This window comes from Lithobates pipiens, unplaced genomic scaffold, assembly GCF_037356315.1.
Source record: "Lithobates pipiens isolate NorthernLeopardFrog02 unplaced genomic scaffold, aLitPip1_a1.2 Scaffold_86, whole genome shotgun sequence".
NCBI lineage: Eukaryota > Metazoa > Chordata > Amphibia > Anura > Ranidae > Lithobates > Lithobates pipiens.
Genome location: NW_027507910.1, coordinates 611,548 through 621,965, shown reverse-complemented (window position 1 = coordinate 621,965; position 10,418 = coordinate 611,548). Strand labels below are relative to the sequence as shown.

The 10,418-nt window shown below is 55.2% G+C and overlaps 1 protein-coding gene across 1 annotated transcript; it reads left to right on the top strand.

Moving 5' to 3' along the window:
- Positions 1-2,185: 2,185 nt before the first annotated feature.
- LOC143973617 (bifunctional methylenetetrahydrofolate dehydrogenase/cyclohydrolase, mitochondrial-like) lies at positions 2,186-9,531 on the top strand (the record flags this gene model as incomplete). The annotated part of the gene is given in 2 exon segments (XM_077474472.1): positions 2,186-2,311; positions 8,386-9,531. Coding segments are annotated over 2 exon segments (284 nt in total), but the record flags the coding sequence as incomplete, so codon positions are not given.
- Between the last annotated feature and the right edge of the window lie 887 nt (positions 9,532-10,418).

The following is a 10,418-nucleotide window of genomic DNA, read 5'->3' as shown; positions in this document are numbered from 1 at the left end:
GCCCACAAAGCGCCATCCACGTGTCTGGTGGGGGGAGGTGCATTGTGGGAGGTCTGTGGTGGGGGGAGGTGCATTGTGGGAGGTGTCTGGTGGGGGGAGGTGCATTGTGGGAGGTGTCTGGTGGGGGGAGGTGCATTGTGGGAGGTGTCTGGTGGGGGGAGGTGCATTGTGGGAGGTGTCTGGTGGGGGGAGGTGCATTGTGGGAGGTCTGTGGTGGGGGGAGGTGCATTGTGGGAGGTGTCTGGTGGGGGGAGGTGCATTGTGGGAGGTCTGTGGTGGGGGGAGGTGCATTGTGGGAGGTGTCTGGTGGGGGGAGGTGCATTGTGTGAGATCTCTGGTGGGGGAGGTGCATTGTAGGACATCTCTGGTGGGGGGAGGTGCAGTGGGGGGAGGTGCATTGGGGGAGGTGTCTGGTGGGGGAGGTGCATTGTAGGACATCTCTGGTGGGGGGAGGTGTCTGGTGGGGGAGGTGCATTGTAGGACATCTCTGGTGGGGGAGGTGCATTGTAGGAGATCTCTGGTGGGGGGAGGTGCATTGTAGCAGATCTCTGGTGGGGGGAGGTGCATTGTAGGAGATCTCTGGTGGGGGGAGGTGCATTGTAGGAGATCTCTGGTGGGGGAGGTGCATTGTAGGAGATCTCTGGTGGGGGAGGTGCATTGTAGGAGATCTCTGTTGGGGGAGGTGCATTGTAGGAGATGTCTGGTGGGGGGAGGTGCATTGTGGGAGGTGTCTGGTGGGGGAGGTGCATTGTGGGAGGTGTCTGGTGGGGGAGGTGCATTGTAGGAGATGTCTGGTGGGGGGAGGTGCATTGTAGGAGATGTCTGGTGGGGGGAGGTGCATTGTGGGAGGTGTCTGGTGGGGGGAGGTGCATTGTGGGAGGTGTCTGGTGGGGGGAGGTGCATTGTAGGAGATCTCTGGTGGGGGAGGTGCATTGTAGGAGATCTCTGGTGGGGGAGGTGCATTGTAGGAGATCTCTGGTGGGGGAGGTGCATTGTGGGAGGTGTCTGGTGGGGGAGGTGCAGTGTGGGAGGTGTCTGGTGGGGGAGGTGCATTGTGGGAGGTGTCTGGTGGGGGAGGTGCATTGTAGGAGATCTCTGGTGGGGAAGGTGCATTGTGGGAGGTGTCTGGTGGGGGGAGGTGCATTGTAGGAGATCTCTGGTGGGGGAGGTGCATTGTAGGAGATCTCTGGTGGGGGAGGTGCATTGTGGGAGGTGTCTGGTGGGGGAGGTGCATTGTAGGAGATCTCTGGTGGGGGAGGTGCATTGTAGGAGATCTCTGGTGGGGGAGGTGCATTGTGGGAGGTTTCTGGTGGGGGAGGTGCATTGTAGGAGATCTCTGGTGGGGGAGGTGCATTGTGGGAGGTGTCTGGTGGGGGAGGTGCATTGTGGGAGGTGTCTGGTGGGGGAGGTGCATTGTGGGAGGTGTCTGGTGGGGGGAGGTGCATTGTAGGAGATCTCTGGTGGGGGAGGTGCATTGTAGGAGATCTCTGGTGGGGGGAGGTGCATTGTGGGAGGTGTCTGTTGGGGAAGGTGCATTGTGGGGAGGTGTCTGGTGGGGGAGGTGCATTGTGGGAGGTGTCTGGTGGGGGAGGTGCATTGTAGGAGATCTCTGGTGGGGAAGGTGCATTGTGGGAGGTGTCTGGTGGGGGAGGTGCATTGTGGGAGGTGTCTGGTGGGGGGAGGTGCATTGTAGGAGATGTCTGGTGGGGGGAGGTGCATTGTAGGAGATCTCTGGTGGGGGAGGTGCATTGTGGGAGGTGTCTGGTGGGGGAGGTGCATTGTAGGAGATCTCTGTTGGGGGAGGTGCATTGTAGGAGATCTCTGGTGGGGAAGGTGCATGTGGGAGGTGTCTGGTGGGGGAGGTGCATTGTGGGGAGGTGTCTGGTGGGGGAGGTGCATTGTAGGAGATCTCTGGTGGGGGAGGTGCATTGTGGGAGGTGTCTGGTGGGGGAGGTGCATTGTAGGAGATCTCTGGTGGGGAAGGTGCATTGTGGGAGGTGTCTGGTGGGGGAGGTGCATTGTAGGGAGATCTCTGTTGGGGAGGTGCATTGTAGGAGATCTCTGGTGGGGAAGGTGCATTGTAGGAGATCTCTGGTGGGGGAGGTGCATTGTGGGAGGTGTCTGGTGGGGGAGGTGCATTGTAGGAGTGAACTGTCGGGTAACTGTCGTTGTTGTTGTCACTCAGGAATCCCCAATCTTATCACGGCCGATATGATAAAAGAAGGGGCGGCGGTGATCGATGTTGGAATTAATCGGGTTGAGGATCCAATCACAGGAAAGGCCAAACTTGTGGGGGACGTGGACTTCGAAGGTGAGCGACTTCTTCATTGTAGAAGATCTGTGGGGGAGGGGGGTGGGAAATCTGTCAATGGCTCCTCCTTCTTGTGGGTGATGGGGGTGGAGTATCCATTGTTATCAGTGGGGGGCGCTGTGCTGTCATCCTGGCATGACCAAGGTTGGGGCGGTGGGGACATGGAAGGTAAGTACCGGCTGTTCCTTCTGGCCCCGGGGGGGAGGGGTCTCTTCAGAAGAGCTCCCCTGACTTCATATTTGATTGGTTCGGCTCTCCTAGAGGGGAGGAGCCCCCCGGGGTGGGAGGAGCTTGCACTCTTTCAGGGGGCGGACACTCTTTAGCTCCAGGTTTTTGTTCACTTCTCAGTTTCGCACCACCAGGAAAAGTCCCTCCTCCTCCTCCTCCTCCTCCTCCTCCTCCTCCTCCTCCTCCTCCTCTCCTCCTCCCTCCTCCCTCCAGATTCCGGAACTCCCCGATCTCTCCGGGATATTACCCCCCACGGCCTGCTTCTCCTCACCTCGCTCTGCAAACCTCGATCATCGTTCCTTGGTGATCCATCTACTAACCCCAGAAAGGGCTTACACCCCAATCCGATGGAAGTCCACCCCTCCCCCACTCCACATACCGGAGGAGCGTACTCTCTATTCACAAACACCAAAGACGTGATTCTACTGGACCCCATTCACCTACCGATATGCCGACTTGTCACCCTCCAACCCAGAATAGCCCCCAAAATTCAACAACGGGACCCCTTTCACGATCTTCCTGCAGGTGAATCCTTGTTGCCCTGTTCATTGGACCGGGGACCCGGATATTGGACTGCATGGGGGATCCGGACCCGCTCGGATGGGAAATGTTGGATGGAGGATCCGGGGCCCGCTCGTTGGGCGGGGAATGTTGGACGGGGGATCCGGGGCCCGCTCGTTGGATGGGGGATCTGGGACCCGCTCGTTGGGCGGGGAATGTTGGACGGGGGATCCGGGGCCCGCTCATTGGATGGGGAATCTGGGACCCGCTCGTTGGGCGGGGGATGTTGGACGGGGGATACGGGGCGGGGGATGTTGGACGGGGGATCCGGGGCCCGCTCGTTGGATGGGGAATGTTGGATGGAGGATCCGGGGCCCCTCGTTGGGTGGGGAATGTTGGATGGGGGATCCGGGGCCCGCTCGTTGGATGGGGATCCGGGGCCCGCTCGTTGGGCGGGGGATGTTGGACGGGGGATCCGGGGCCCGCTCGTTGGGCGGGGGATGTTGGACGGGGGATCCGGGGCCCGCTTGTTGGGCGGGGGATGTTGGATGGGGGATCCGGGGCCCGCTCGTTGGATGGGGGATCCGGGGCCCGCTCGTTGGGTGGGGAATGTTGGACGGGGATCCGGGGCCCGCTCGTTGGGCGGGGGATGTTGGACGGGGGATCCGGGGCCCGCTCGTTGGGCGGGGGATGTTGGACGGGGGATCCGGGGCGGGGGATGTTGGATGGGGGATCCGGGGCCCGCTCGTTGGATGGGGGATCCGGGGCCCGCTTGTTGGGTGGGGAATGTTGGACAGGGGATCCGGGGCCCGCATGTTGGACGGGGGATTCGGGGCGGGGGATGTTGGATGGGGGATCCGGGGCCCGCTCGTTGGATGGGGGATCTGGGACCCGCTCGGATGGGGAATGTTGGATGGGGGAGCCCGCTCATTGGATGGGGGATCCGGGGCCCGCTCGTTGGATGGGGAATGTTGGATGGGGGAATGTGGGGCCCGCTCGTTGGACGGGGGATCTGGGACCCGCTCGGATGGGGGATGTTGGACGGGGGACCTGGGGAATGTTGGATGGGGGAGCCCGCTCATTGGATGGGGGATCCGGGGCCCACTCTTTGGGTGGGGGATCCGGGGCCCACTCTTTGGGCGGGGGATCCGGGGCCTGCTCGTTGGGCGGGGGATGTTGGATGGGGGATCCGGGGCCCGCTCGGATGGGGAATGTTGGATGGGGGGGCCCGCTCATTGGATGGGGGATCCCGCTCATTGGATGGGGCATCCGGGGCCCACTCGTTGGACAGGGGATCCGGGGCCCACTAAAGTTGGACGGGGGATCTGGGGCCCACTCGTTGGACGGGGGATCTGGGGCCCACTCGTTGGACGGGGGATCTGGGGCCCACTCGTTGGACGGGGGATCTGGGGCCCACTCGTTGGACGGGGGATCTGGGGCCCTCTCGTTGGACGGGGGATCCGGGGCCCTCTCGTTGGACGGGGGATCCGGGGCCCGCTCGTTGGACGGGGGATCCGGGGCCCGCTCGTTGGACGGGGGATCCGGGGCCCGCTCGTTGGACGGGGGATCCGGGGCCCGCTCGTTGGACGGGGGATCCGGGGCCCGCTCGTTGGACGGGGGATCCGGGGCCCGCTCGTTGGACGGGGGATCCGGGGGCCCTCTCGTTGGACGGGGGATCCGGGGGCCCTCTCGTTGGACGGGGGATCCGGGGGCCCTCTCGTTGGACGGGGGATCCGGGGGCCCTCTCGTTGGACGGGGGATCCGGGGGCCCTCTCGTTGGACGGGGGATCCGGGGGCCCTCTCGTTGGACGGGGGATCCGGGGCCCGCTCGTTGGACGGGGGATCCGGGGCCCGCTCGTTGGACGGGGGATCCGGGGGCCCTCTCGTTGGACGGGGGATCCGGGGGCCCTCTCGTTGGACGGGGGATCCGGGGCCCGCTCGTTGGACGGGGGATCCGGGGCCCGCTCGTTGGACGGGGGATCCGGGGCCCGCTCGTTGGACGGGGGATCCGGGGGCCCTCTCGTTGGACGGGGGATCCGGGGGCCCTCTCGTTGGACGGGGGATCCGGGGGCCCTCTCGTTGGACGGGGGATCCGGGGGCCCTCTCGTTGGACGGGGGATCTGGGGCCCGCTCGTTGGACGTGGGGATCCGGGGCCCACTCGGATGGGGGATCTTCGGTTTCCTTTCTAATTCTACTTTTACAATCGATGTTTTCACCTGTTTGTGTCTTTATTTTTATTTTGTTTGTTGCTAAAAATATAAACAAATGGGGGAAATATATAAAGCTGAATATAAAGCGGCCCCGGGGCGCATTTCTTTCTGTTGGGGGTAAATATAAAACATACAAAGTTTATTTAATAAATAATTAGTAATATATAAAAAATAAAAATGTGTCCAGTATAAGGTCACATTGAACGATCACATTACGCAGATGGTGGTGGAGTGTCTAATCCTAACATGTTTTGGCCATAATTGGCTTCCTCAGGGGGATTTTAGAAGATCTCTAATATTCAACCAATTGATCACCAAAGAAGAGCGATCTGACCGTCCGCATCGCTGTCGGGGGAGGAGGTCATGTGCCTGCAGGAGGCGCAGAAGAGGATTGTGTAATTTGTAAAAAAATAAATAAATAAATAATAAAATGAGGGTATCTGGGAATATAACGTGGCCAATGCCAAGAGAAATCCAAACGTAAGCCTCGTACACGCGGTACGATTGTTGGCCAACCAAGCGTCTGATTTGTTGTCTTAGGGCAGTGATGGTGAACCTCGGCACCCCAGATGTTTTGGAACTACATTTCCCATCATGCACTCTGCAGTGTAGTTGAACATCATGGGAAATGTAGTTCCAAAACGTGGGGTGCCGGGGGTTCCCTATCACTGTCTTGGGGCGTGTCCCTGGATCTTGTCTTGCATAGAAACAGTACACAATTGTTGTGCCCCAAACACGAATGTAGTGAGGTACTATGAGGAATTTCAGCTCTTGAGCGCCACCCTTTGGGTACCTTCTGCTAATTTCGTGTTTGGTGAGCACTGATTCCACGCATGCGTGTTTTGTACTTTGGACTTTTGTGTGATGGACTTATGTACAGCCCATACAAAAATCTGATGTCGAACCGTTGCCTGCTGAAAATTTACTAGCCTGTCATCCAACATTTGTTGGCCGAAAGTTGGACAACCATTGTGAAAAGGAGCGTACTAACGGTAAGATGTTAGGACAGCGGACAATCCCCTGCCAACAATCGTATCCTGTGTACGAGGCTTAAGATGTCAAAACAGCATGCAAAAGTTGTCCCTCACTATCCCATACACATAACACATAATCCTGGTCTTTTCTGTACCTCCTGCAGTCACATGGTGTCCTCCCCCAACAGCATTGCGGACGGTCAGATCGCTCTTCTTTGGTTATCAGTTGGTTGAATATTAGAGATCTTCCAAAATCCCCCTGAGGAAGCCAATTTTGGCAAAACATGTTGGGATTAGACACTCCACCACCACCATCTGTTCAATGTGACCTTATACTGGGTATGTGTAAAAGAAAAATATATATTTTTTATATACAGTATCTGTTAAAAGTAAGTACACCCCTCAGTGACATTTCTTCTCTCTTTTCATGTGACAACACTGAAGAAATGACACTTGTCTACAATGTAAAGTAGTGAGTGTACAGCTTGTATAACAGTGTAAATTTCCTGTCCCCTCAAAATAACTCAACACACAGCCATTAATGTCTAAACCGCTGGCAACAAAAGTCAGGACACCCCTAAGTGAAAATCTCCAAACTGGGCCCAATTAGCTATTTTCCCTCCCCGGTGTCATGTGACTCATTAGTGTTACAAGGTCTCAGGTGTGAATGGGGAGCAGGTGTGTTAAATTTGGTGTTATCGCTCTCACTCTCTCATACTGGTCACTGGAAGTACAACATGGCACCTCATGGCAAAGAACTCTCTGAGGATCTGAAGATAAGAATTGTTGCTCTACATAAAGATGGCCTAGGCTATAAGAAGATTGCCAAGACCCTGAGACTGATCTGCAGCACGGTGGCCAAGACCATACAGCGGTATAACAGGACGGGTTCCCCTCAGAACAGGCCTCGCCATGGTCCACCAAAGAAGTTGAGGTCACGTGATCAGCGTCATATCCAGAGGTTGTCTTTGGGAAATAGACGTATGAGTGCTGCCAGCATTGCTGCAGAGGTTGTAGGGGTGGGGGGGTCAGCCTGTCAGTGATCAGACCATACGCCGCACACTGCATCAAATTGGTCTGCATGGCTGTCATCCCAGAAGGAAGCCTCTTCTAAAGATGATGCACAAGAAAGACCACAAACAGTTTGCTGAAGACAAGCAGACTAAGGAGATGGATTACTGGAACCATGTCCTGTGCTCTGATGAGACCAAGATAAAGGTATTTGGTGTCAGATGGTGACAAGCGTGTGTGGGGGCAACCAGGTGAGGAGGACAAAGACAAGTGTGTCTTGTCTACAGTCAGGCATGGTGGTGGGGGTGTCATGGTCTGGGGCTGCATGAGTGCTGCCGGCACTGGGGGGCTACAGATCATTGAGGGGACCATGAATGCCAACATGTACTGTGACATACTGAAGCAGAGCATGATCCCCTCCCTTCAGAGACTGGACCGCAGGGCAGTATTCCAACATGATAACCACCCCAAACACACCTCCAACACCACCACTGCCTTGCTAAAGAAGCTGAGGGTAAAGGGGATGGACTGGCCAAGCATGTCTCCAGACCTAAACCCTATTGATCATCTGTGGGGGATCCTCAGAGGGAAGGTGGAGGAGGGGAAGGTCTCCAACATCCACCAGCTCTGTGATGTCATCATGGGGGAGGGGAAGAGGACTCCAGTGGTGACCTGTGAAGCTCTGCTGACCTCCATGCCCAAGAGGGTGAAGGCAGTGCTGGAAAATAATGGCGGCCACACAAAATATTGACACTTTGAGCCCAATCTGGAGATTTTCACTTAGGGGTGTACTGACTTTTGTTGCCAGCGGTTTAGACATTAATGGCTGTGTGTTGAGTTATTTTGAGGGGACGGGAAATTTACACTGTTATACAAGCTGTACACTCACTACTTTACATTGTAGACAAGTGTCATTTCTTCAGTGTTGTCACATGAAAAGAGAGAAGAAATGTCACTGAGGGGTGTACTTACTTTTGTCAGACACTGTATTTCTAAATCCTGTATGAAACGATTGAAGCGTGTTGTTGTTGTTGTTGTTGTTGTTGTTGTTGTTGTTGTTGTTGTTGTTGTTGTTGTTGTTGTGATCCCCTTTGATACTCGGCGCTGTGTATATATGACCTGTAATGGTGGATCTCCATCATCTTGTAGGAGTGAAGAAGAAGGCCAGTTTCATCACCCCGGTCCCCGGGGGCGTGGGCCCCATGACGGTCGCCATGCTGATGAAGAACACCATCATTGCTGCGAAGAAGTTGCTGAAGCCGACAGAACAGCCGGTGCTGCAGAAGCTGCGGGCCGTCTCGGTCTGAGGCCGCCGGCCAATGAACTCTCTACATTCCAGTCCCACCACCATGAACAGGCCGACAATGAAATGCAATATTTGTATTTATTTTAGTGAAGCCGTAGGCTTCCTCGGGGGAGGTATTTATTCAGAGCAGAGGGGGGAGGGGGCGGTGTGCTCCCATAACTCCTCCCACGCAGACCTCCGTGTGCTGATACCAAAGGTGACCCAGCTCTGTCCTCCATCCAGGATTGGACGGCAGAGCTCTATGATTGTAGCCAGTGCTGGCAGCTCTATGGCGCCCCCCACTGCCCTATACGGGGTATAAGGGGTGCTGCAAGATTGGACATTTTATACAAAGAATTGATCTCTTCATATCCGGCTCCTGACCTCACCGCGTCATTTCATGGCCGATCGATCGCTGAATATTGCCAAATGGGATCCATTCATTCAGCGATTGAATGCCAAGCTCTTCTACAAATAGTCTTTGGAATTGGTGATCATTTTCATGGTGGATTTTGGTTCCCCGTGAAACCCGCTGCCGGGGTGATCGGCCAATCAGATTCTACGTCCATATATATCTAAATTTTTATTTATTTATTTTTTTGAATTCCCGCACTTCTCTTTTAAAGAGCAATATATAAAGGAGGCGATGCCGTGACTTTACCCCGCGTTATTGTGAGGGGACCCGGGCGGGGGAGGGGTGACTTTCTCATCTCTGGTACTTTTCTGTGATTTTTTATAAGGAGCTGTGAGGTGCCGATGATGTCATAGGGTTCTGATGTCATCAGATGAGGCTCCTCCCAATCACAGATCTCGGGTTTATTTTACAAACTCATCCGCTCATCGAATATTTTTCCAAGTTTTTATGATTTGAGTGATTGGAGATCCGGCAAAGCCCGGAATCCGCTCCGGGAATCTGATAAATAGAATTTAATTTGTGATCGATCCATGTAATGCTCCGTGTGATGGGCTGGGGGCGCTGCTGAGACATGAATTAAAATTCTTCATTCCCATCTCACGTCTCCTTCCGTTTTCTGTGTGATTGAAGCTCCGTATACAGCTGTGTATATCCGTACATTGTTCCAGCTTGGATCGATCGCCCTGTACATACACCATACCTGATCGATCACCTCTACTCCCTGTATATACACCGTACCTGATCGATCACCCCTACTCCCTGTACATACACCATACCTGATCGATCACCTCTACTCCCTGTATATACACCGTACCTGATCGATCACCCCTACTCCCTGTATATACACCATACCTGATCGATCACCCCTACTCCCTGTATATACACCATACCTGATCGATCACCCCTACTCCCTGTATATACACCATACCTGATCGATCACCCCTACTCCCTGTACATACACCATACCTGATCGATCACCTCTACTCCCTGTATATACACCGTACCTGATCGATCACCCCTACTCCCTGTATATACACCATACCTGATCGATCACCCCTACTCCCTGTATATACACCGTACCTGATCGATCACCCCTACTCCCTGTATATACACCATACCTGATCGATCACCCCTACTCCCTGTATATACACCATACCTGATCGATCACCCCTACTCCCTGTATATACACCATACCTGATCGATCACCCCTACTCCCTGTACATACACCATACCTGATCGATCACCTCTACTCCCTGTATATACACCGTACCTGATCGATCACCCCTACTCCCTGTATATACACCATACCTGATCGATCACCCCTACTCCCTGTATATACACCATACCTGATCGATCACCCCTACTCCCTGTACATACACCATACCTGATCGATCACCTCTACTCCCTGTATATACACCATACCTGATCGATCACCCCTACTCCCTGTATATACACCGTACCTGATCGATCACCCCTACTCCC